Genomic DNA, 22,685 nt, shown 5'->3' with positions numbered 1-22,685 from the left:
TAAAGATATCAATAATGCACTGACTTGTGCATTGCATGTTATATTTAGATAAAATAACATTCTAATACTCTTCAATCATTCTTGTGGTTGACCCAACATGAGCTTGTCTGAAACCCAAGTTTGACTAAGCCTATTGGGAGACTTCTTTACTACAATTATATTTCAAAAACTTAAATCAAGATGATTTGAGTTCAAGCTTAAACCAAGTTAAAAGGCCTCAACTCAGCTCTAAACTATTGCTTCTTACTCCAATAGCTTACAATTATGTGCTTGATCAAAAGGTTTAGATTCAAGAAGCATCATCTCCTTTTCCTCTTGAGATCTTGACCACAACATTCCCACCAAATTGGTTTTGGTTAGGGAGGGAGGGGTGGCTTTTAGGATCCTCTCTCCCTGAGAAAAAGTCCATGGTCAAATCAAATAGCAAATTAGTAAACCCTTCTCCCCAAAATACACCACAGAGGATAACTCACTCTCTCTTTTCATAATAATAATAATAATAATAATAATAATAATAATAATAATAATAATAAACATGATGTACATGACACTATAAGCAACCTAATGCAGACAAATTTTGGTGTGGTTAAAAGTCATATGCTCAACACCCACAGAAGCCAATCCACCATAGTAGACAAATAGAAAGAGCAAAGGCAAGGAAGAAAAGGAGGGCCTCCTCTCCTCTTCCTTCCTATTCACAGGGCATCATAGCATGGTGAGGTTAGCATTTGAGTTGGTCATTTACTTGACACCCATAGAAACCAATCCACAGTGGACGTGTAGAAAAAGCAAGGCGAGGAAGAAAAGGAGGTCTCCCTCTTCCTTCCTATTCACCTCCACTCCTTTCTTTTTTCCCCCACCATTTAACTCTCTGCAGCAATGGACTCCTCCTTCCCATTGGATTGTACAGATTCCAACCTACAAGCCCATCTCACCCTGTAAATTTCTTTCTCTTGGTCCCTCTCCGGTCTTCCATTCTCTCTCTTTCTCTCTTCACATCTTTCCTCTTTCTCCCCTCGCCCCCCACCCCTCTTCCTTTCCTTCCTTTCCTTTTCCCTCTCTGGTCTTCTTGGACTGGATAGAAGAATTGGTGTAGCTTTATGTTGGTGCTTATCGAAAGGAGGGCTGTGCTTGCTGTGACTTTGTTCCGAGTCTTTGAGGACTCGATGATATTTGTTTGAAGGGGCGCAAGAAGATGTCACGGAACTCTTTCTAATTTTAGCACCAAATTCTCACATAAAAAACAGTTCTTTCCTTTTTTTTTTCTTGATTTTTCTAGCTCTCTATTTTGCGCTTGATCCCCACTGGGATCGAAAGGAGGGGAGGAGAGGAGAGGAAAGGGGTGGTACATATGGGAAAGCAAGGACCTTGCCGCCATTGTGGAGTTACAAGTGAGCACTTGTTCATGTTTATGACCCGTTCTGGATCTCTGTCTTGCTTCTCTGATTAGTTTCTGCCACTCGTCTGCTTCTTTTAGGTTCTTTTTCGACGGTTTAATTTCCTCGGGTTAACAAGTCGTTCTGGGACACATTAATTTTCTTCTTCCCGTTAATTTTCTAACGAGGGCATCATTCTGTGATGCAAAGGCTTAATGTAATCGTTCTGGAATCGATTGGTTATTGGCTACTTCTTTCTGGTTCGTTCTGCGTATACCTCTTGCTCTGTGCTTTTGCTCAGTTAGGTGGGTAAAGGACCGACTTCATCCTGCGTGATATCACCAAATGAATTCGGTCGAAGACTGTGTTTCATCTTAATTAAGATTCGCCTCTGGTTTTATCGTTAGTGAGCCACAATTGAGGCTTGCATATCTTTGTAGTATGTGATCCAAATTGCTTATTAAGAGCATCCCGATAATTCTGGCAAAAAAAAAAAAGGGACTTTAAGCAGTTGCTATGTCAGAAATTTTTGAGAAATTGCAGTGAACTTCAGAAGGAATCATGAATTTGCGAAGGATATGTGTTTCCTTCTCCCTGTTTTTGTAGCCAGCAAGAGAACATGGATCCACTTGTTTAGAATGGTTTCCCTTGGTGTTTTACCTGCCTCTAGTTCAGGAACTGGTGGAGAAGGTTTAATTTACAATGATATAATTTGTCCATTGGATTTGATAGGATGAGATTATTTACCTTTTCCATTGGCAGCATAGGTTTCATAACAAAGTGATTACTCATTGATCATCAGTGGGAGATCTATTAGCAAGCTTTTTGGACTTAGTGTTTTCTAGTAGGCCTTTTGTTGATGGACATTTAAACTTCGGGTGTATTGCAAAATAAAATTGGAGTTTTATGTTTTTAGTTATACAGAACTTTGATAGAATGTAATTATAAGGAGAAAAACTTACATGTAGATCTTACAGGAGAGTTGGTGAATTTCTAGTTTTGTATTCTCGCTCCATACTCTTCCTCAAATAGGATCTCATGTAGTACTACTGTCTTCTTGGAAAACCAATTTTTCAGCCTCAATGCTCATTACTTAAAAGTTATGGCGAATGGCTATTCTGTCGTTGGCAATGTTCTATGATGCTCAAAACTAAGCTATCCTTCTATTGATGAATCCCTGAAAATCTCATGTGCAATTTACAAGCATTCACTTGTTTCAAGTAGCAAATGGTATTTGTTGTTCCATTCTCTTTTATTCTATAATATTTTTTCCTTTGGAGCACCCATTGCCAGGATGACTTTTTAGAATTTGAAACCCAAAATTAGGGATTTCCATTGGCATTATCCATAAGGCTGTTTGTTTCGTTTGTTTGTCAATAAGACTTTGCTAATCACATTGTATATAGATTATGCAAGATATATATTGATTTACAAATTTCTTTTGTTCTCTACTTATTGTATAAACATTATCCAAAGAGATAGTCAATCAAACTTCAGAGTCAGATTTTAGTTACAATTCAAATAACATGGCGTTGGATAGAAATTACATACTAGGCCAAGGAAATAGTTACTTGAGAGGGTCTCACAAGCATTTGGTTTTTTGAAGTACAGATTGCAATCTAATTCTTGGTTTCCTATTTCAGTTACTCTTGAACTCACATTTGCCTTTTCATGGGAATGGGGCTTTTTTTTACTTGATAACATAATTCTGTTGTCATCTTTATTTTCATTCATAAGCTTACCAATTTTGTTTGAAAGGAAGAAGACTTGTTTTAGTTGATAATCTACATTTGTGTGCCACTGTTCTATTGACAGATGTGATCTATAAGAATTTTGTTTCTAAGGAATCATATGGTTGCTGAATCTTCTGTTGAATAGGTACCCCTCTCTGGCGGAATGGACCACCTGAAAAGCCAGTTTTATGCAACGCATGTGGTTCCAGGTGGAGAACAAAGGGTTCATTGACAAACTACGTACCACTGCATGCTCGTGAATTTTTTAATTCAGATGAGTTAAAAGTTTCAAAAATCAAAAGTATATCCTCTAAATCCAAAGAGCAGAAGTTGCAAAAGAACAAACAAAGTAAAAGTACACTGGAAAATGAATGTGAAATTCAGTATTATGACCAGAACTTCCTTAAGATTGTTGAAGGAGATGTGAGCAATCGATCCAGTTCTGAGTCTGCTATATCTGGTTCAGAAAGCTGTGTACATTTTGGGACCACTGATGCAAGTGATATAACAGGTTATTATCCTTTCCATTTAATTGTAAACCTCAGAAAAAACCTTAGACAATACCTTACTATTTGAATGATTGATTGCATTGGTTTTATTTTTCATGTTTTATCATTCTTGAGTGGAAATGCAGAATTTGTACTTACTCGAAGAATGATACTATCCTATTGACCTCGAGACAGTCTATTCAGAAACAGGATTTTAGTTTTCACTTTTTTACTTCTCTGGGAACAAATTCTAAATTTACCTAGTCCAACTTGAGGTGCATCAGCAATCATTGAAGTCATATGCAGAAAGGATTTTGCTGACCCGAATACTAATTTTCTGACTATTCACTCTTATAACACAAATTTGACATATATCTTAGCCAATAATCCATCTGATGTATGTGTCACTAATGTCATATTTGCTCTGTACTTTGTGTATTTCAGTTGCTGCCATTTTCCATCATTTTCCAGATAATTTGACTTTGGAATTTCTCTTTGGATGAGGCATGTGGTAAATGAAAGAGCTTCTTTTTTCAATCAGATGCTTACCCCTGCATATCTGTTTTGATTCCAAGTCTTTCTTTCATTTACAATTCTGGAAAAGTAAATTAGATACACAGTTTTTTTCTTTCCTTAGAAATGAATATTTAGCCACTCCACAGAAAGATATTATATGAAAAGAAATATAACTAGCATTGAATGAAAATGAGTAGAGATACTTCTGATTTTGGAATCAGTATAGATTTATAAAGTGCATGTACTTCCCCTTGTGCATTTGTGGTGCCAGATTCAAGTTATTCAGCATCTCGGCCTTTTGGAAATATATGAACACATTTACAATTCTTTTCCTCAAAAGATATTGGAACATGCATTTCTTTCTTCTACCCAAAATTCAAATGTTAAGCCCATTGTGCATTTGAAGATGAACTTCGATGTTCTAGAACAAGTAGTTTGATTTATGAATTGAAGAAACTATATATGAATTTTTTTCCTAATTGGACTATGATTGATAATCGCTATCATAACAATAGCTATGAATATATTGTTCATTTGCTGACAAGCAATCAGAAAGTGGTAGAACAATCTGTAGCTAATCAATTAATATGCTTCAGGAATTAGCTATGATGCTAATCATGTTTTCTTTTACCAGTGAATATTTTCGGACGAGAACTAGTTATCACTAGTATATTAATGGAGAGGCTGAGATCCTCTTGGCTCCACCTCTTCTGAATATCATTGTCATTTTTCCTATGTGTCCTCATGCAATCAGACACTCTGCATTTAGAGATAACTGAGGTTGTCACATGTAATTTATTCTGGTGTCAGTGTTCTAAGGGAAGACCTATTATAAATAACCCGACAAAACACTACGATAAATTCACAGCATCCGAGTATTGTGTATCCCTATTCAAAATTTTTAATGAATTTCCATATTTTTTTCTTATTAGCAAATAGCAATTCTCAAAGATGTATACTAGGTTCATATAATAGCTGGCTTTTCTTCTTCTTAGTTTGAAGTTTCTTATTTTCGGGAAAAACAAAATAATCCGAGTTTCAAGCCTCAGACTTCACAAGTATGCCTCCGTTGCAGTCTTACGATACTTTGTTTGCTTTATTAAATATGGCATTCATATTCTTTTTGTTAGTATGTGATAGATAAATGTGACTGAAATGTGTACTTTTTTTCTTTCTCATTCATACAAATTTGTACCCTTTTTGTACTTCTTATACTATAGTATGTGCTGATCTATATGAGGGTGAACTTAATGATCAACAATACTGTGTCAGTTCCAGCTATGGGCATCCATCTTTTGAAGCTTCTTATTGTAGTTACATTAGGCTCTAACTTGTCACCAATATATATTTATTTTCATCTAATAGTTTTTCTTTTTGCTTCTCAGGTTCAGTTCAGTCCAATGTAGAGCATTCATTAGTGCCATCTAAGAAGAGGACATTTACAACTCGCCCAAAACCTTCTGTTGAAAAGCTCACGAAGGATCTGTATTCTATATTGCATGAAGAGCAGTCTTCTAACCTGTCCAGAACCTCAGATGATGATTTGCTTTATGAAAGTGGAACTCCACTTGGTTCTTTTGAGATTGGGTATGGAGGTGTACTCATTAGACATCCAAATTCAAAATCAGTTGAGGAGGAATCAGAAGCCAGCTCATTTCCAGTATATAAATCATGCATTACCAATGAAGATTTCTCAGGTTCAGCATCCTTATCTGTAAATACTAAAAGCAAAAAAAGAAATCTGAATTCTGGTACTGACCCAACGAAGTCTACAGCACCAGTAACCCAGGAAAATCCAAAAAGGTAATTTCCTGCATACATTTTTGAAAAAGAAGTGTATATGCTCATATCTGAATGATGCTCTTCAGGCATAGACTCATTGAAACCAGAAGATTATTCTTTACAAAGCCCACCTTTTGGTAGCAAAATTAGTTTGATTGAAATTTTGAAGTCCCATATTTTGTCTGTCCTTTGCAGGGATTTAATATTGAACGAAAAGTTAAATAACCTGCAAAATTGGAATTCTTGCCTGAGTTATGCTGATTTAAATGTAAGACTATAGTTCACTATGTCTTTTAGTGGCTATATAAGTGCATTACACTATGCTATGTGTTTGTGATGTAGTCTGCAAAACTGAGATTTGATTTGACAATATCACCTTGGTAGGTTTTCATTAACTTTGAGGTCTTCATGAAATATCTGACATATGAAGAACAACAACGATTGATGAAATATTTACCATCTACAGATGCTGCCAACCCCCCTGAAAGGTTTGTTGCATTTCAGTAATTTTGTTTAGTAATATAAAGTTGCTATCCAGTCCTCACACTATCTTCTTGCTGATTTGGCAGCCTCAAAAGCATGTTCACAAGTCCTCAGTTCTTGGACACATTATCTTGCTTTCAGCAACTGTTCCAAGAAGGAGTTCTTGATCTCTCATTTTCAGGAGCAAATGCTGAAGAGTGTAGGACTGTGGAAAGGCTTGCATTACTAAATAGCACAAACCTTCAATGGTCAGAGTTCTACCAAGACATAAAGGTAAAAAGAATGGTCCATACAAGCTATGCCTTTGGAGTAAAATCAAGCTGTTTGAGTCGTAAGTTCTGATTGATATCTCATTTGCTGTAGGGTTCATCCTCAAACAAGAAAAGAGGAAATGGAAAGCTAAATAGACAACTCCTTCCTGGTAATTCCATTTTGGCTTCTCACAAAAGGATTTGTGAGAGGCAAAATCAGAACTATCCAGCTCTGAGTCTTCAATATTTCCACTGATTAGATAAAAGCATGTTGAAATGGGGATATTAATTTTCTTATGCATTTTCATTCTTCTGTTAACCATGGTCAATTCTAACCATCAGTATCTTTTCTTTCTAATTTCTTGGAATTCGTCACCCCTGATGTACATCATGGGTGTTATACAAACAAATATTTAAATTATCTAAAATGTGGTTTTAATTCACGAAAACGATAGTTACTACTGTTGGGCCTATTCATTGTCGCTCTAGTCTTGACAAATTATTACTTTATTTGCTAAGATATCCTAAGTTATGTATGAAGTTAAACGAAATAATTATACTTAGTACTTCTAGAACTTGTTCCACATTCTTACAGTATAATATTTTGAGGGGAATCTGGAACACTTAACTATGATAGGCACATACTCGTAATCGTGTTGTCAAATTTCTGATGGCATTTTCTTGTTATTATCAAGTTTAGGCATCGAGGACGCAAATATCTTCCTGGAAAAAATATTGTTTTGTACTTTGGTTGTCATAACTTGGTCTGGAAGACCTACTGACCGATGACTTAAGTTGTATGAGCCTAAAGCCATATGGCCTAAAATGTTTAAGTTCAAATCATGTTCTGCATGGAATTGGATATAATGGACCTCAAACCACATGACCCAAAAATACCTGTGGTATTAGTACCAGACATTTCTAGGACTATATCATAACACCTGCCGCTTCCAATATGGGTCTATTTAAGATATCATATTTGGCACTTCAAAAGAGGAATATTCCACCTTGATTGGAAATTACAAAAACTGACTGTCTAAAGTTTTCCAGATGTAAATATTGAGTACTTTGTATAGGTAGTTGAAAATTCAATAAGGAACTTGTCCCTCCTAACATAATTGGTGGTTGTGCTGTGGATTTCAGAGCAGAAGAGCAGCATGAGAAGCCCTAAAAGAGTATGCAGGTCTGGGGGCATGAATCCTCCTTCAGGATGTTCAAATCAGCTAGAATCTAGTGTTGTTTCCAAAGTAACTGATGACACAGAAGACTTTGTAGACCATGAAGCGGCTTGCATCTATTCAAGAAAGATTTTTGCTACTGCTGCTGATAGGAGCTACTCGCTAGCCCCAAAACAGTTCATCGCTGACAGCTCAGACGATGACTTGCTCCTGGATATGCCCTCCAGTGCGTCGTTTCCTGAAGCAGAACTCCTGTACCATCCTTGGAGACAAATTATAAACCAAAATGATTCCCCAGCTGAGAGTGGACTTGAAGCTTCTTACCACCCATCTTCAAGTTTCTGCGGTAAATAATTAAGCACCGATAACAGATTAGTATATCCGAATCGCTCATTTCCCTTTGATGCAAGGGACTAATGCTTGAATGATGGGTGTCAAAGTCTTGCTCCTTTTATTTTCCTATAAAACATTTCAGTCTACTTTTATTTTTTTTTCAAGTATGCTGAAAACTGACATTTAGCTTTGAACTGGCTGGGTCTGGTTTGTTTCTTGTATAGCCTTGCAAGAAAGTTGTAATATAACTGAGTGAAATAGGTGTCTGTATAAAGAGTAAAAGGATGGAGTTGCAGAGTTTATATGTATTGCCATTGAAAAAGGAGTGCTCATCACCATACACTGAGCTTTGATTACTTTGTTCATCTTGTTGTTCTCTTCCCAACTTTTGCCAGTCTTGTGCTACTATCTAAGCCTATAATGTTTGTTCAAGCATTCGACATTGATTGTTGTTGTATATAGCTTTAAACTTCGGACATGGAGGCTCATAAGGTTTAGAATTCTTATTTGTAATTCAACCAGATGACTATTGATTTCATGAATAATTTCACTCTTATTCTATTTGATAGATAGAGTATCTGTGAATCGCATTCTTTAGTTTTCGGATTTGATTAGCTATCTAAATTGAACTCAAAATTGAATATATATATGTGTATCTTTAATCTAATTAATAGATATTTAGCCAATGGTAAGGATATATATATATATATATATATATATATATATATATATATATATATATACATCGAAATTCTTGTATTCTGTGTATAGTGATCGAAAAAATCTCAATCTTAATTGCTCGAAAATAAAGAAAAAACTGGGCTGTGTTGACCGTCAGAAGAAGAAAGCAGGGCTGGGTTGACCCAGACATGCTTGAGGTCAAAGATCGCCCGCTAAATGAGCCCTTCAACCCACCAAAGGTCGCCTTTGAAGTTTCTGCACGTGCGAGTTCTTTTCGTTGGTTCATCTGTGGGACCCCTAGTTAAGTATTTAATTGATTATTGACGCCCCGACTCCCGTTACGAGCTCCGCCGCCTCCCATTACTTGGGGAAGGAGGGGAGAAATGAATGAGTACACGAGAGAAGGGACGCAGAGTACGCGTGGTTGCTTTTTTCGTCCCTCCGGCCACAGCCTTCCCCAAACCAGCCACGAACCAGAGTCCAATGGCGACCTACGGCGGCGTGCTGCGGCGCTCCGCCGCGGTCGTCGAGCGCGCCCGCGACAGCGCCCGCCGCACCCGCAAGGCTCTCGCCCGCTTCGTCCGTCCCCAGGCCTTCGCGGCGCCGCCCGACGCCGAGGCCGCTGCCGTCCGCGCCGTCCGGAACCTCCGATCCTTCCGCCTGCACTACGCTCTCCTCCTCTGGGTCCTCCTACTCGCCTCCCTCTTCCCCCGCCGCCGCCCCACCATGCTCTTCTTCATGGCCGCTTCCAAGGCCGCTTTTTTCTACGGCGTCCTCCTCAAGGCCTTCCCCAACTCCGCCCTCCTCCGCCAGGTCCTGGACCGCAGGCTGGCGGCCGCGCTCGTGCTGGCCGTGGTCGGCGTCGAGCTGGTTATGACGCGAGCCGTGCCGCAGTTCCTGCTCGCCATGGCAATCGGGCTGCCGGTCGTGCTCCTCCACGCTGTGTTCCGCGTGCGTGACGATCTGACGGCCAGCAGCGAGGAGGCGGCGGCGGCGGCTGCCAACGGTGGCGAACTTGGACCGATGTTGGAGGAGAAGCAAGATCTTGAATTGGGATCCGAGTAAGAGAGCCATAAATTTGTCCTGTTACTTTCTTATTTTTCTTCCTTTTTTTTAGATTCTTTTCTTATCTCTCTGCTTCTACTTCTCAAATTATCATTTCTTTACATATTACCAGATAAAAACTTGTTATATTATACTGACAAAAAAATTACAATCTTGATAAGCAAATTCTAGATGTTGAAATTGAAGAACATGTAGTGGCAAAACATTTGTTGTGATCTAAGAGAGGAAGAAAGACTATGCTGGCCAATGCTTTGGTATTGACAATGATTGTAGCTTGCATTACATGTCCAGCTATCATTAGCTTATTCTTAATTGTTAGCAGGATTAGTTGTGGAGCATGAGTTTGCCACAGCAAAAAACTTGTGTCTGATCTGCTAATGTGTCTGGTGGTATTGAGAATAATAATCTGATGCTGGCAGAATAGTTAGCCAAAAAACATAGAACACTATGACACAGTGCTATGGGTATCTGATCACATATCATGATTTCAAGACCAGTTCTTTGAGTGGCATATAATTGCATCAAATTCACCAAGAAATATTGATGTTTGTTCTGGTCTTTCAAAAGGAAAAGCATCACCTGACACATGTTTGATGAGTCAATAAAACAGGAAGAACAGTTCCTGAACAAGTAACTTCTATGAGAAATGCTTAAAGGACAAGTTCCTTTGAGCATGCTATCAGCTGCACTTTTAATTAATATAGCTACATGAAAATCCATAAAAACAAGTAACTTCTGCGAGATAAACATAAGCTATATCTGTAAATCATTCCATGCTGACTGAACTCAACCTCACAACAAAACACTCATTTAAATATGCTTCAGGACACCAGGAAGCACTGCAGTACCTCAAAATAGATTTACCAGCTAGAAAAGCAATTTATTGGAAAGAGAGCCATTTATCTGTAAGGCATAAACCACTAGAAGAAGAAGAAGATTATATGGGGATAACCACAGAGCTGAATTCCAGGTAAGGAAAATTATTAGCTACAGTGGTATTTGTAAGCAAAACATGTCAAACAATCAATGTAGGTTTTTGTTATGAAAAAGTTTGGTGATATATGAATGTCTCTATCCTGCTTCTCCTTGCACAGATCATTTGAATTAGACATATAGTTCAATCTTCATCTGTGAATCACTTGATATGATGTGAGAAATTAATTGGATGGGGATATTTAGGTTGCTCCTGTCCTCAGATGGTTTAAAGATACCAACTTGATGGAAAAATAGTTATGATTATTTTATTGTCTGAATATTGGCAAGTGTGTTCAGGTTATATGGATAACATGAGAATATTAACATGAAAATATATTATTTTGAGTTTTTCTCCAAATAGATGATGATGAAATTGATCAAATGAGATCCGAAATATCAGCCTTCCTAAACTGAGAATGAAGTTGGAAATTATTGTCATAATTATTGTTTTTTAACTTCGTAAAGACGCTTTGTTTATGCTTTTTGCTAAGACAATTTTTCTCAATAAAAGAAAATAAAGATAGTAGCCGCCTTCTCCAGAATTCATCTATTTTATTTTTATTTTTATTTTTATCAAGGGGTTTAGATACCTACTCTTGTAAAGTTGAGGAAATGAGTGCTTACACTAAGTAAGAACATGTCCTCATATTCATCCAGAAAACTCAGGTTAACTTGTAACTGTGGTTTGAGTTAAAACTATATATATTAAAATCTAAAATACTCATAATATTTTTCATCATAATGAGATCTTAAATGATATTAATCATAGTTAAAATTTCAACAAAACAGAAAATGATGATTAGGTGATGAAGATTAATTGCAACTTGCAAGGATACGTACACTACACAAGTTTTTAGGATTATATATATATATATATATATATATATATATATATATATATATATATATATATATATATATATATATATATATATGTGTGTGTGTGAAAATTTGATAACGTTGAGGGCCGGAAACTGACACAAAACTCCACCTTTCTGGAAACAACGATGGGCTCTGTGGAGCCCAGCACGATCCACTTCTATGGTCTCTCGATCGTGCACGTGCGAGTTCTTGTCCGACACGTGTGATTTGGTCGACTAATACAAACTCAAAAAGATCTACCCGCCGTTCATTCTTCTGCTGCCGACTAAAAACCCTTCTCCTCTCGTCGCCTCAAACCCTTTGCTTTTCGTTCTTTATTCACGTCGTGGACGGTGCCGTGAACGGCACCTCTGCCGACGTCGAGCCTGAGGCCGAGGCACCCTCCTACCCCGCCGACGCGGAGCCCAAGCCCGAGAGGAACGCCGCCTCCGTCGAGTAGGATCCGACCGATCAGGAACTGGCTGTGAAGGCGGAGGACGAGGATCTATCCACCGAGGCGATCCCGCCGGCGAACGGCAGTGGTGCAGAGGTCAAGGAGTGGCCGGGGTGGCCTGGGTACAACGTGTTCGGACTCATCGTGTCCTTGCTGAAGGCGAAGAGCATCATCGGCCGAAAAGGGAGGAGCTTATCAAGAAGCTCTGCGAGGAGACAAGGACTTGCGTATGAATCTTTGATGGGCCCATCGGCGTCCATCGCATGTGAGTTTTCCTTGTTTTAAGGTTTCTTCGGCGACGTCTATTTTATTTTGTTCGATATCTTACTTCATTGTTTAATCGCTGAAATATTTTGAAGCCGATATTTTGCTCAGCAAGTTACTGAACTTATGTTATGGAAATACAAGAAACAAAAAAAAGAACAAAAGGGGCTTTTATTTGTAGTTTCTGTGGAGGTGAGTGTCTTAGGTCATAAAGTTACCAGCCCAAAAGGTTCAGAGCATGATTGAATTTGCCTACTTGGGAATTTACTATAATGATGTTTGACTTATGAACTCTCAATTGAAGATTTTTTTTTTATAATTTTGATAGTCCAGTGCATTGCATCATGGTAAGATATTTGCTAATATTTATTTGTTTACTCCTCTTGGATAAAGACGCAGAGGAAGTATGCTCAATGTGTTCTCTCCTGAATTACTTTTATTTGGTAATTAAAATGTAGTAGTGCTGTAATGGTATATAACCCTCGGAGGTACACGAGATGAGAACTTTGAAGTTTATATGTTGCATTGTTATTTTCTCACTCACTTTTTCTCTATATATATCTATATGGCATTACAGCCAATCCAAAGAATTCAAATTTGAATTATTATGATGGAATGGAATAAAATTGCAAGCAAATTTCCAGAATGTCAGTATCTGCTTTAATGATCATAAAATGTAGGGCTGTGTAGGCATGCGAAGTTTAGGTTGCTAAGAATTTACATGTTGTCTTAGACAGACAGTTTGAAAAAATGGGAGGTGTTTTACATTGTGCTAATCTGTTGAATTTGCATACTTCTCATCATTATGTTGTTAAAAGATCATGGAGCTTCCTTTCAGTGTCTCAATATAAGACTGTTCGACAGTCTTATATTGTTATCCTTCTGATAACAATATAAGAGAATTAAATACAGTGTCCTTCCATGGAAAATGATACAGGTGAAAACCTTTAGGACATTATCCTTCTATCCTGTCGTCTGTGTTCGACAGGCTATAAAAGTATTAAATACAGTGTCTCAATATAAAACTGAAATTGCTCAAGTAGTGATCGGTAGGTTCTAATGTTAGTCTTATGAAGCCTAGATAAATATATCTTCTTTAAGTATCTCATTCTTTCTGGTTCATGCTAAGCTGGATTACTTATGTTTTAGGGTGCGGTTCTCGAGATTTAAGAAGTAGGTGAAATTAATTGGATACAAGCTCTTTTATTGCCAAAAAGCAAAAGCCTATTGGCAATCTGATTCAGCTGATGAATTGCTCTTGGTAACCAAATGCTCAGTGAAGTTCCTCTATGCACCTTGCCTTCCTGTTCTCTACTCCGGGTTTATCCCACAGGACAGGCATATGTGATGGTTCCATTGTAGCTTGCAGTCTTACAGTATCTGGAGATTCAAAGAAGTCTTTTGGAACTTTCAGATGTAAACTGGTCGAATTGACTTGTAGTCCAATTATTGCCATGTTATTTCTGCTTGCTGCTGACCTGCAAAATGTTGCTCACTTGAGGATCGCCAGCTAAGGCAGTGGTTTTCTTTGGGAAGTATGGACTGCCATAATAGAATTGTTAACTGAGATCAGAAATATTGAATCTCTAGCAGTTCATCAACTGTACCATCCAGGTTTATTGGAAGTCAGAATTTTCACAAAATGCACAGAGCTTGATCTCATACGGGAGAATTGACTGTCATCCAGGTGCTGTGGAATGGAAATGCATCAGTTGTGTTTGTACAGCACAAAAGAGTGTAATGTCTTACAATTTTCAGTCTGTTGAACAAATGTTGTTGGGAGCAAAGTTAAAGTTGGAAGCACAATGCCTGCATAAATGGTTTTCTGTTGGCTATTGGGATCTTGTCTTTGTCAAAATCTAGAAAAAGAAGAAATATTATGATTTCAATTACACATCATGATTGTAATGACCTACCTCATGGTTTTGGTTGACAAGGTTGCAAACTTGGTAATGAGACAATTCATTTAAATAGTGAACATTCCTGCCTCAAGCAGAATCCAGTATGCGTAGGCCAGGTAGCATTTGATGTCCCATTATTTGACGTCCAAGCATCAAGCACAGCTGCGAGACTTGTAAGCTTGGCCTTCACACTGACACAACAGTTTGAGTGCACTGTGATCACTTGACCAAAATCCTTGCTGTTTTGACAGAATCCAGTGAAGCATGTGGTGTCTAGGTACCTCACTTTCAACCCCAGCCACCTGAAAACACCTGCCCTCTTCATCCTCAGCAGCACCTCTTGATCATTCATGCATGTGAAGTTGTGTTTTGATGCATTCCAATCATCAAACAGTGCTGTAGTTTTGTTGTTTGGGGTCACAAAGTAGAAGCCAGTGTTGAAGAAGTTGGAATCATCAAATGTCTGCCATTGTAGAAGTTACTACTCATCTGCAGGTCCTCTCCTTCCTGGTTTAACTTGGTGAACGGATTCCTTAACCAAATAACATTCATATCCTGATAGCAGAGATGAAAATAATTAGATATGCTGCAGAGATGTTTCTGCATTTTTTTGAAATAAACATGCTTTGTCTTTATTAAGTCATTTGCATTCAGCCATTGCTCAGCAAGTTTAGTAGAATAATTTTAGATCTTGGTGATACATTGACACAAAAAAGACACTTTAGTAGATGCTTTCTTTTATATATGATTAAGACGAGCAGAACATCACAAGGCATATAGGCACAGCATCTGATGCTTTTAATAGATGATCTTTTGGATTAGTTTGAACACTTAATTCGATGTAAACACACACTATACCAAACAATTCTAGATGTCAAACTTATTTGTTGCTATTTATATTTTGTGGGAGTTAACCATCTGATGTAATATCACACTGAGAAAATGGAATGCTTCAATCATTTCAGGGATGACTTGTGAGGCATATTCTTGCTTACTTGGAAGATGAAGCTGTATCCGCACTTGAGGATGTCGCCAAGGAAGAGTGTTCTTCTCCACATCATTTCAATGAAGTCATCAGACATGTAAAACACCTCCTCAGAGAAATCAACACCTTCCATCACCAGCTTGTAGCAGTTGAGTCCCAGAGCGCAGCACTGGTTGAAGGATGTTTGATCGACTACAACGAAGAGGAGGTGTTTGATCAAGAATTATGTGCATTCCCCTTCTCGAAAACTTTGCAGGAAGAGGTTGAGCATGCCATTTTGCTCCATATACGCCTTGTTCAGTATTGCGATGATCGTAGTCTTGTTCGTCACGGAAACTCTCACCAGAGCTGCTTCTAGTTTGTCTTTTGGTATGTTTCTTGTCTGCCCATGTACAATACACAAGCTAGTTGATGAGCTCTTCACATACTTGGCAGGACGAAAATTTCTCGAAAAATTAAAATAGCTTTTTACTTCTGTTTGTACTCAGTATTGCTAACTTGATGAATGAGTTCTCATGTTGAACTTACAGTATTTATGTTGCGCTGCAGGTGAATCAGGTGAAAAAAAGCTGTTGATCCCTCAGGCATCCACAAGCAGGTGTAAATGACTCCCAAAACAAGAAAAGAGCTGATGACGAGTGCCATGGCACAGCCGGACATATTATTGGAGAGTCTGATGATGTAGAATGTGTCAAGGAGACACCTGCAGATCCGCTTGAAGTGGTGTAGAATATGGCTTCTCGCAAGAGATAATGAGAGTAGCTATCGAAATCTGATTCTACACAACTGTTCTTTCTTTATATGAAGTTCAGGCTGTAACCAAGCATGGAAGCTTGATCCCGACACAACATGGATTGAAGGAATCCAACTCTTAGATTTGCTTTGGTCAACAACACGTATGTGAAGCATGTAGGAGACTCTTCACCTTCGCTTTGTAGAATAGTCTCTCTGACCAACAATGCAAATACTGGGTATTTTATTTGGAATGCTGTGGGCGATGCAACTCATCAGATGATGCCATTCTCACCGTCGAACCAATCAAGGATCCGATTTGTGCAGTTCTTTCATGGAGATTGTGACTGAAATAAGCACAGGTGAGTTCTTGAATAATCCTTCTAAAGTATAGTGGTGTCCAAGGTTCATCATCCATTCTGTGCAGAACATGGTCAACTTGAGCATTATGATCTAATGAGATATGCTACTGTTTGCATGAACTACTAGATTCAGGATCCTTCAAAGCCACGCGCGTGGTTATTATTCCGACGCCTTGATGTAGTGCTCAATTAATCGATATTGGTGTTTGGTGGACACGTCGGGGTTATATCTTCCTGCTTTCATATTTCCCACACAACATAGGAAGGCTTGCATGGAGGAGAAACTGCAGCTTGCTCGACGGTGCACGCAGGAGCACACCTTCACTGCGCCGCCCTCCATTATTCTACACCAGAATAAATTCAAATTTAAACTAAGGTATACTAAGAATTCAATTCAAAGGTGACTTTTTTGTCCCTGCAAATGATATCAGGTAATGTTATATGGTTTACTATGCATTCTTAGATCAGGTTAGGTTGGACGAGGATGACGTCGAACTCAAGTTGAGCTTAGATTGGCTTTTAGGTTGATCAGAACCCATTCAGAGTCGTGTTGGCTAATAAAAGTGGACGGTTGGTATGTGCCTCGACGACAACGCGTCGACGATTGCGATGGCCCTGATGAGGACATGTGTCGGTGGGTCGCGATGGAGAGTCCGCGGGTTGGTCGACGGCTGTGATTTGTGTTTGACATCGAATGGTCCAACGAGTGAATCATCCCGCAGGAGATCCCATAACTGAAGCAACTTCCCATCGTGACCGTCTACACCACCAACAACACTCCATCGTGACCGTTGAACTTACTTCGTCCTCTTGGTTAAGGGATCCAATCCAAAGCGAAACAACTTCTCGAAGAAGGGATCGCATGTTCCTCCCCCTTTCTTTCTCCTTTCGTCTTCCGCTGAGCCAAAGAAGCACGCGCCTCCACGCGACACCGTAACCGCCGCGTCCCCGCCGCGACGATGTCTTTGATGCTCGTCGATTGCTCCGGCTGCCGGACGCCGCTCCAGCTTCCGCCGGGGGCCAAGTCCATCCGCTGCGCCCTCTGCCAGGCCGTCACCTACATCCCCGACCCCCGCGGCGCCCCCGCCCCGGCGGCCTCCCAGGGCTACCGCCCCCCTGCAGCCCCGTCGCCCGGCGCCGGTACGCCGTGGGGTCCTCCGCCGACGCCGCACGGGAGGAAGAGGGCCGTGATCTGCGGGATCTCGTACCGTTACTCCCGGCACGAGCTCAAAGGTTGCATCAACGACGCCAAGTGTATGCGCTACCTCCTCATCAACCGCTTCGACTTCCCAGAGTCCTCGATCATCATGCTCACCGGTGCGCCACCTTTACCCTCCTCCTCGGTTCGATCTTTCCTTTCTTGGAATCCAGCTTTCTGGTGCTTGATAGCGTAGTCTTGAAATTGTTGTCCAGTTTGGATCGGCAAGTCAGGATTGAATAGCATCGTTTGTTAATTGCCTCGGTCGTCAAAATAGCATTGATCTTGAAAGACGTGGCCCTGCAGATAATCTACGGCTTCGTCCACAAAAGACTTTCAATGGTCTCCGGATGCCTTTTTCTTTCTAATAATATTTCTCCGCACAATCTCATAACTACTATGGTGATAATTGTCTCGAGGAATGAGCCAAGGTTCCTCTACTTCCTTAGGAAGAGTTGATATGTTGTTCAACCAGGTGAATACTCCATAAGATAGTTTTTGCTCTCAAATTGCTTAACAAGAAGGGAGAAAATGCAACACACTCTTGTGTACAATATTTACTAACACCAAAAGTGTCAAAAGAAAACAAGGAAATGTGTGATCGTCTGTAGTTATTAATCAAATAGTCCACGAAGCCTCTCTCTTATGATTTCATCTATTGTTACTTTTATCTTAGTCAGGTTCCCAGGTATTATTAAGAAAATTTCTATTTCACACGTAGATGCTGGCCTCCACTGTTTGACTCCCTAGTGGAGCATTCTTCTTTTGCGTTGTCAGTGTATGACAAGCACAGACCTTAGTGTCACATTAAGCTTGCTCCTCTGAAATATATATGACTTGGTATATACATTCTTAAGGTTGTAATGTGTTGTTGCATCCTACAAAATGTTTGTCTACTTTGCATTTGCTGAATAAATGATGGTTTCTTGATAATATGGTTGTTCCGCTCCTATATGTGTGGGATCTCTCCTCCTTCAAGCCTAATATAAATTGTATGTTTCATGAGTTTGTTGAAACTGCATATATCATTTCACACATCATTCAATTTTGTGGCATTAAATCATCTTTCCCATATATCTGCTCTCTTAAATAAAGCAGTTCTAAGATAGATAATTAATTCGCAGAAGAAGAGACTGATCCATATAAGTTCCCGACAAAGCATAATATAAGGATGGCCCTATATTGGCTTGTACAAGGCTGTCAACCAGGAGACTCATTGGTATTCCATTATTCTGGCCATGGTTCGCAACAAAGGAGCTATCACTCAGATGAGGTTGATGGCTACGATGAAACCTTGTGTCCTCTGGACTTTGAATCACAAGGAATGATTGTAGATGATGAAATCAATGCAACAATTGTGAGACCGCTTCCTCATGGAGTAAAGCTTCATGCAATAATAGATGCTTGCCACAGTGGTACTGTACTGGATTTACCTTTCCTCTGTAGGATGAATAGGTATTGACCTATTTCAGATTGTTCTTTCTTTTCTCTATTCCTTCATAATATTGTCTAACTTTTCTGTTGTTTTTACTTTTTATGACATGTTCAATGATATGTGATAATCGTTGCTTGTTAAATTTGCATTGAGTCTCTCCCTTTTGGCAATCTGACATTAATCTTATAAAATATTCTTTTGCAAGAATTCAATGGACAAGTTTAGCAGCCATCATATTTTTTAAACTTATAGTAGGTTGGGTTGCACATGAGCTTTGGAATATCATTGTTGTTGTTTTCAGTAAATTCAATGGCCTTTAGAATTCCTTATGTACTCAAGCTAGTTAGGAAAAAAATTAAGTCCAAAGGTTCACTATTGTCGAAGTTGGTTGTCCTGGTGTCCCTATCAATATACATGGGTTATTAGCTAGAGTAGGCCCATACCTGTGATGCATCACTAGCCCAACATAGTCTTTGGTAAGTTTAGATGCATCTAGCTCACACTATCAAGTTTGTTCACCACACTATTTCCTGCATTAATAAGATAAAACCATCTAGTTTCCAGTGAAATGCAGTGTCCGAAGAACTCATCTGAATGGTGATAATCACTCTTTCTTGGATGAAATATTATGCTAATATTGTTGAAACACATAATCAGGAGTTTTTTAGTTTTGCAAAAAAAAAGAAAGGATCTATAATAAGTTTCTCAAGTCCATGATCAGAAGTTTAAATTTTAGTAATTACGATGTATTAATTTTGTCTAATTGTTCACAAAAGTACTGAATTCCATTTGCATGAAAGTTCTACCTTTAAGAATTTCATGTACTTTAATTTCTAAACATATATATATATATATATGTAAGTATATATGTATATATATGTATGTATGTATATATGTCCTGTGGATGTGCTTTGTGTGTTTAAGATGGCATGAGCTCGGCAATGAACCTGTTCAGGATGAATTCCATCCCCTTGAAACACATAGCATCATGTTCAGCATATCCAGGAAACATGTGACATATACTGTTAAATGTAATTTTTGTGCAGAAAATGGGATGATCCAGTTAGCTGTAGTGGTTAATTCTACAAATTAGCTTCTGTCAAGTCAGATTAGGAGAACAACAGTCAGAAGCTTTTGTGAGCAAAATTACACTTGCTTTTTGACTAGCCATTGTCTTACCACATTGGTAATCCTTATGTCAGACTGATGGTATCCTGTTTGTGGATTTGTAGCTTTTTACTCCTGATTCTGTCTCACCATGAAAAAGATTAGTCTAAAAGAACAATAAGGAATAAGTTTGCAGTTGACTAGCTGATGTTTTTCACATTTGTTACTTTGCCATGCCAAGTACTGACGTCAGATAGTGTTTGTGTGGCACTCTCTTCATTTTGGATGAAGAACCAATATCATTTGCCTATCTCTTGAACAATTAAAATTAGTAGAATATATTTTATTATTTTGCTATAGTTAATTGATATCATATTTATCAATGTAGGAGCGGACAATATATATGGGAAGATCATCGCCCTCGATCTGGTGTTTGGAAAGGTACAAGTGGTGGTGAAGCCATTTCCTTCAGTGGTTGCGATGATGACCAAACCTCTGCTGATACCTCGGTAACCTCTCTTCTTTTGGCAACTAATCCAACTTAGGCAGAGGATGAGTTTCCTCAAAAAAAGTATTCGATCCATTGTAAAAATGGTTTCAATTACCAGCCAAAAGTTATGACATATGGACTTTTGTCTTTCAACAATGAAGTAGAATTTAACATGAAAGCTACAAAAAGGTACTAAAAGCCCTCAGAAACATTGGAGCTCAAAAAGTAAAAACATCATAGTGTTCTGGAAAATTACCTGTTGCAAAGATAAAATGTATTAGGTGTCAGAGAAGTTCTCCATCGATAGCAGCAGCTACTAGAATTACTTGCAGGAACATGGGAAGGATAAAAGCTTTTTAAAAATGTTTAACAAACTAACAAGTCTTGTCTCATCTCAGCTCATGTTTGAATTTCAAATAGAGATGGCAACTTTGTGGTAATTAACTCCTTTTAGTTCCGTATTGTACAAATTTATTGAACTGCACTCTTAGTTTGTTCACAAAGCTCCATCATATATTTGCTATTGCTTACTGGTCTTAAGAACCATTATGAGTTAAAAATTTGACCACTCTTGAGGTCTCCAACAAGCTAATGAAACTTGTGAAGCCAGATCTTTGTACTACTTGATCAATCCATGCAACAGCTAAAGCTTCTGTTTCTTTGTGTAGGCTCTATCAAGAATCACCTCCACGGGTGCAATGACCTTCTGCTTTATCCAAGCCATCGAGCGTGGTCATGGGGCTACCTACGGAAGCATACTGAACTCGATGCGAACAACCATCAGGAGCACCGGTGATGCCATGGGTGGAGGTCCTGTAACATCACTCCTCACCATGCTGTTGACAGGAGGCAGTTTAAGTGGTGGGCTGCGACAGGTAATCTGGAATCCTCTCTCTCTCTCTCTCTCCCTCTCTCCACCTGACCCATGCATCGTCTCATATGTTGGGTCATTATATGACCGAATGAGGTTAATGCTCCCACAGCACTTGGGTTGCATGGTTGACATATAACCTTTTAAAAAGTTAGCCCAGACAGAAAAAGGCTGATTTCCATGTCTTTACCCCGTGCATTGTTTCTTTTATGTTATCCCTGGGAGTGTCCCTTCTGGGAGTCTTGATCTGTGGCATAGTTTGAGTTTGAGTGGATCTGCAACAACAAATATCATCATTTATTATGGATATATTATTGCAGGAACCACAACTGACTGCGTGGGAACAATTCGATGTGTACTCGAAGCCCTTCTCTCTATGATGTGCCAGCTGCTGATTCTCCAACGCTTAACAGTACAGTACCCGAATATTTACACGATGTAAAATTGTGTGATTCACAATTCCTAGTAGGACTTATCTTTTTTCGTTTCTTTTGTTGTAAGAAAGAACTTACATTCACAATTTTTAGACTACTGTTTTCATTTCTTTAATTGCATTGAGAGCTTTTTGTACTTCCGTCTGTGTCCTAAGAATTACAACTCGGCTACTGCACGTGAAACGACGCTTTCCTCTTTCTCCAAAAAATATGCGAGAACGCTCGACGGTTTTAGCTTCTGTTCGGCCGTTGGCTTGCTCGATTTTGTCAGCGTAGCACAGAGGGTTAACTATCAACAAATTATATTAATATTATTACAACTATAAAAGTATATTATTATAACTATAAAAACGAAATATCTAAGTTTATTTATTTTTAATTTTATTAATGAAAATATAAAAATATAAAATATAAATATAATTTTAATATTTCAATTGATGACAACATCGTTAAGGATCATGGATGATTATTATGGATGAGAAGGGCGACTGGCAAGAGGTGAGGGTCACTCTATATCTATGTTGGTATCGACGTAAATATCAAGCGATGAAAAGACCACTGATGCAAATACCAAGCAGCATTACTCTGCATCTGCATCGATGTTTACGTAGTTGTCGAGTGATACTACTCGACATCTATATCAATGGTCCTTTCATTGTTCAGTATTTGCATTGACACTAACGCAAATGTAAAGTAGCCCTCACCTTTCATCGTTGTTCTTTCCATTCAT

At 38.8% G+C, this 22,685-nt stretch overlaps 3 protein-coding genes and 1 long non-coding RNA gene across 7 annotated transcripts; all 4 read left to right on the top strand.

Moving 5' to 3' along the window:
* Positions 1 to 689: 689 nt before the first annotated feature.
* On the top strand, positions 690 to 8,505 carry LOC135632041 (GATA transcription factor 27-like). 4 transcript variants are annotated; one of them, XM_065140340.1, is made up of 9 exons: positions 690 to 938; positions 3,255 to 3,620; positions 5,499 to 5,810; positions 5,889 to 5,916; positions 6,091 to 6,163; positions 6,280 to 6,383; positions 6,465 to 6,651; positions 6,742 to 6,799; positions 7,773 to 8,505. In XM_065140340.1, exons 1-9 carry the CDS (start codon positions 713 to 715, stop codon positions 8,159 to 8,161), a joined length of 1,743 nt encoding a protein of 580 aa, XP_064996412.1. In that variant the 5' UTR covers positions 690 to 712; the 3' UTR covers positions 8,162 to 8,505. The 4 variants fall into 4 exon arrangements, with proteins under 4 accessions (XP_064996412.1, XP_064996414.1, XP_064996411.1 ...); XM_065140342.1 differs by having other exon boundaries at positions 693 to 1,391; positions 5,499 to 5,916; XM_065140339.1 differs by having other exon boundaries at positions 695 to 938; positions 5,499 to 5,916.
* A 674-nt stretch (positions 8,506 to 9,179) lies between these two features.
* Positions 9,180 to 11,672, top strand: LOC135631024 (uncharacterized). Its single transcript, XM_065138391.1, has one exon. The coding sequence runs from the start codon at positions 9,209 to 9,211 to the stop codon at positions 9,884 to 9,886; it is 678 nt and encodes a 225-aa protein (XP_064994463.1). The 5' UTR covers positions 9,180 to 9,208; the 3' UTR covers positions 9,887 to 11,672.
* A 160-nt stretch (positions 11,673 to 11,832) lies between these two features.
* On the top strand, positions 11,833 to 16,312 carry LOC135630868 (uncharacterized). Its single transcript, XR_010494164.1, has 4 exons — positions 11,833 to 12,441; positions 13,590 to 14,836; positions 15,307 to 15,695; positions 15,876 to 16,312. It is a non-coding gene; the product is annotated as an uncharacterized LOC135630868 (long non-coding RNA).
* Positions 16,313 to 17,224: 912 nt separating this feature from the next.
* On the top strand, positions 17,225 to 22,091 carry LOC103975087 (metacaspase-1). Its single transcript, XM_009390002.3, has 5 exons — positions 17,225 to 17,737; positions 18,743 to 19,073; positions 20,549 to 20,669; positions 21,319 to 21,525; positions 21,842 to 22,091. The coding sequence occupies exons 1-5, from the start codon at positions 17,380 to 17,382 to the stop codon at positions 21,899 to 21,901; spliced, it is 1,077 nt and encodes a 358-aa protein (XP_009388277.2). The 5' UTR covers positions 17,225 to 17,379; the 3' UTR covers positions 21,902 to 22,091.
* The last annotated feature ends 594 nt before the right edge of the window (positions 22,092 to 22,685 follow it).

This window comes from Musa acuminata, chromosome BXJ3-2, assembly GCF_036884655.1.
Source record: "Musa acuminata AAA Group cultivar baxijiao chromosome BXJ3-2, Cavendish_Baxijiao_AAA, whole genome shotgun sequence".
Lineage (NCBI taxonomy): Eukaryota > Viridiplantae > Streptophyta > Magnoliopsida > Zingiberales > Musaceae > Musa > Musa acuminata.
The sequence above is the reverse complement of the archived record's forward strand: the minus strand, read 5'-3'. Positions and strand labels throughout refer to the sequence as shown.

Coding starts and splice junctions, on each gene's coding strand:
- LOC103975087 (XM_009390002.3), top strand. CDS start 17,380: ATGTCTTTGATGCTCGTCGATTGCTCCGGCTGCCGGACGCCGCTCCAG. Junction 19,074..20,548: donor TTCCTCTGTAGGATGAATAG/GTATTGACCTAT, acceptor TTATCAATGTAG/GAGCGGACAATATATATGGG. Junction 20,670..21,318: donor AAACCTCTGCTGATACCTCG/GTAACCTCTCTT, acceptor TTCTTTGTGTAG/GCTCTATCAAGAATCACCTC.
- LOC135631024 (XM_065138391.1), top strand. CDS start 9,209: ATGAGTACACGAGAGAAGGGACGCAGAGTACGCGTGGTTGCTTTTTTC.
- LOC135632041 (XM_065140339.1), top strand. CDS start 713: ATGGTGAGGTTAGCATTTGAGTTGGTCATTTACTTGACACCCATAGAA. Junction 3,621..5,498: donor TGATGCAAGTGATATAACAG/GTTATTATCCTT, acceptor TTTGCTTCTCAG/GTTCAGTTCAGTCCAATGTA. Junction 6,164..6,279: donor TGAGTTATGCTGATTTAAAT/GTAAGACTATAG, acceptor TCACCTTGGTAG/GTTTTCATTAACTTTGAGGT.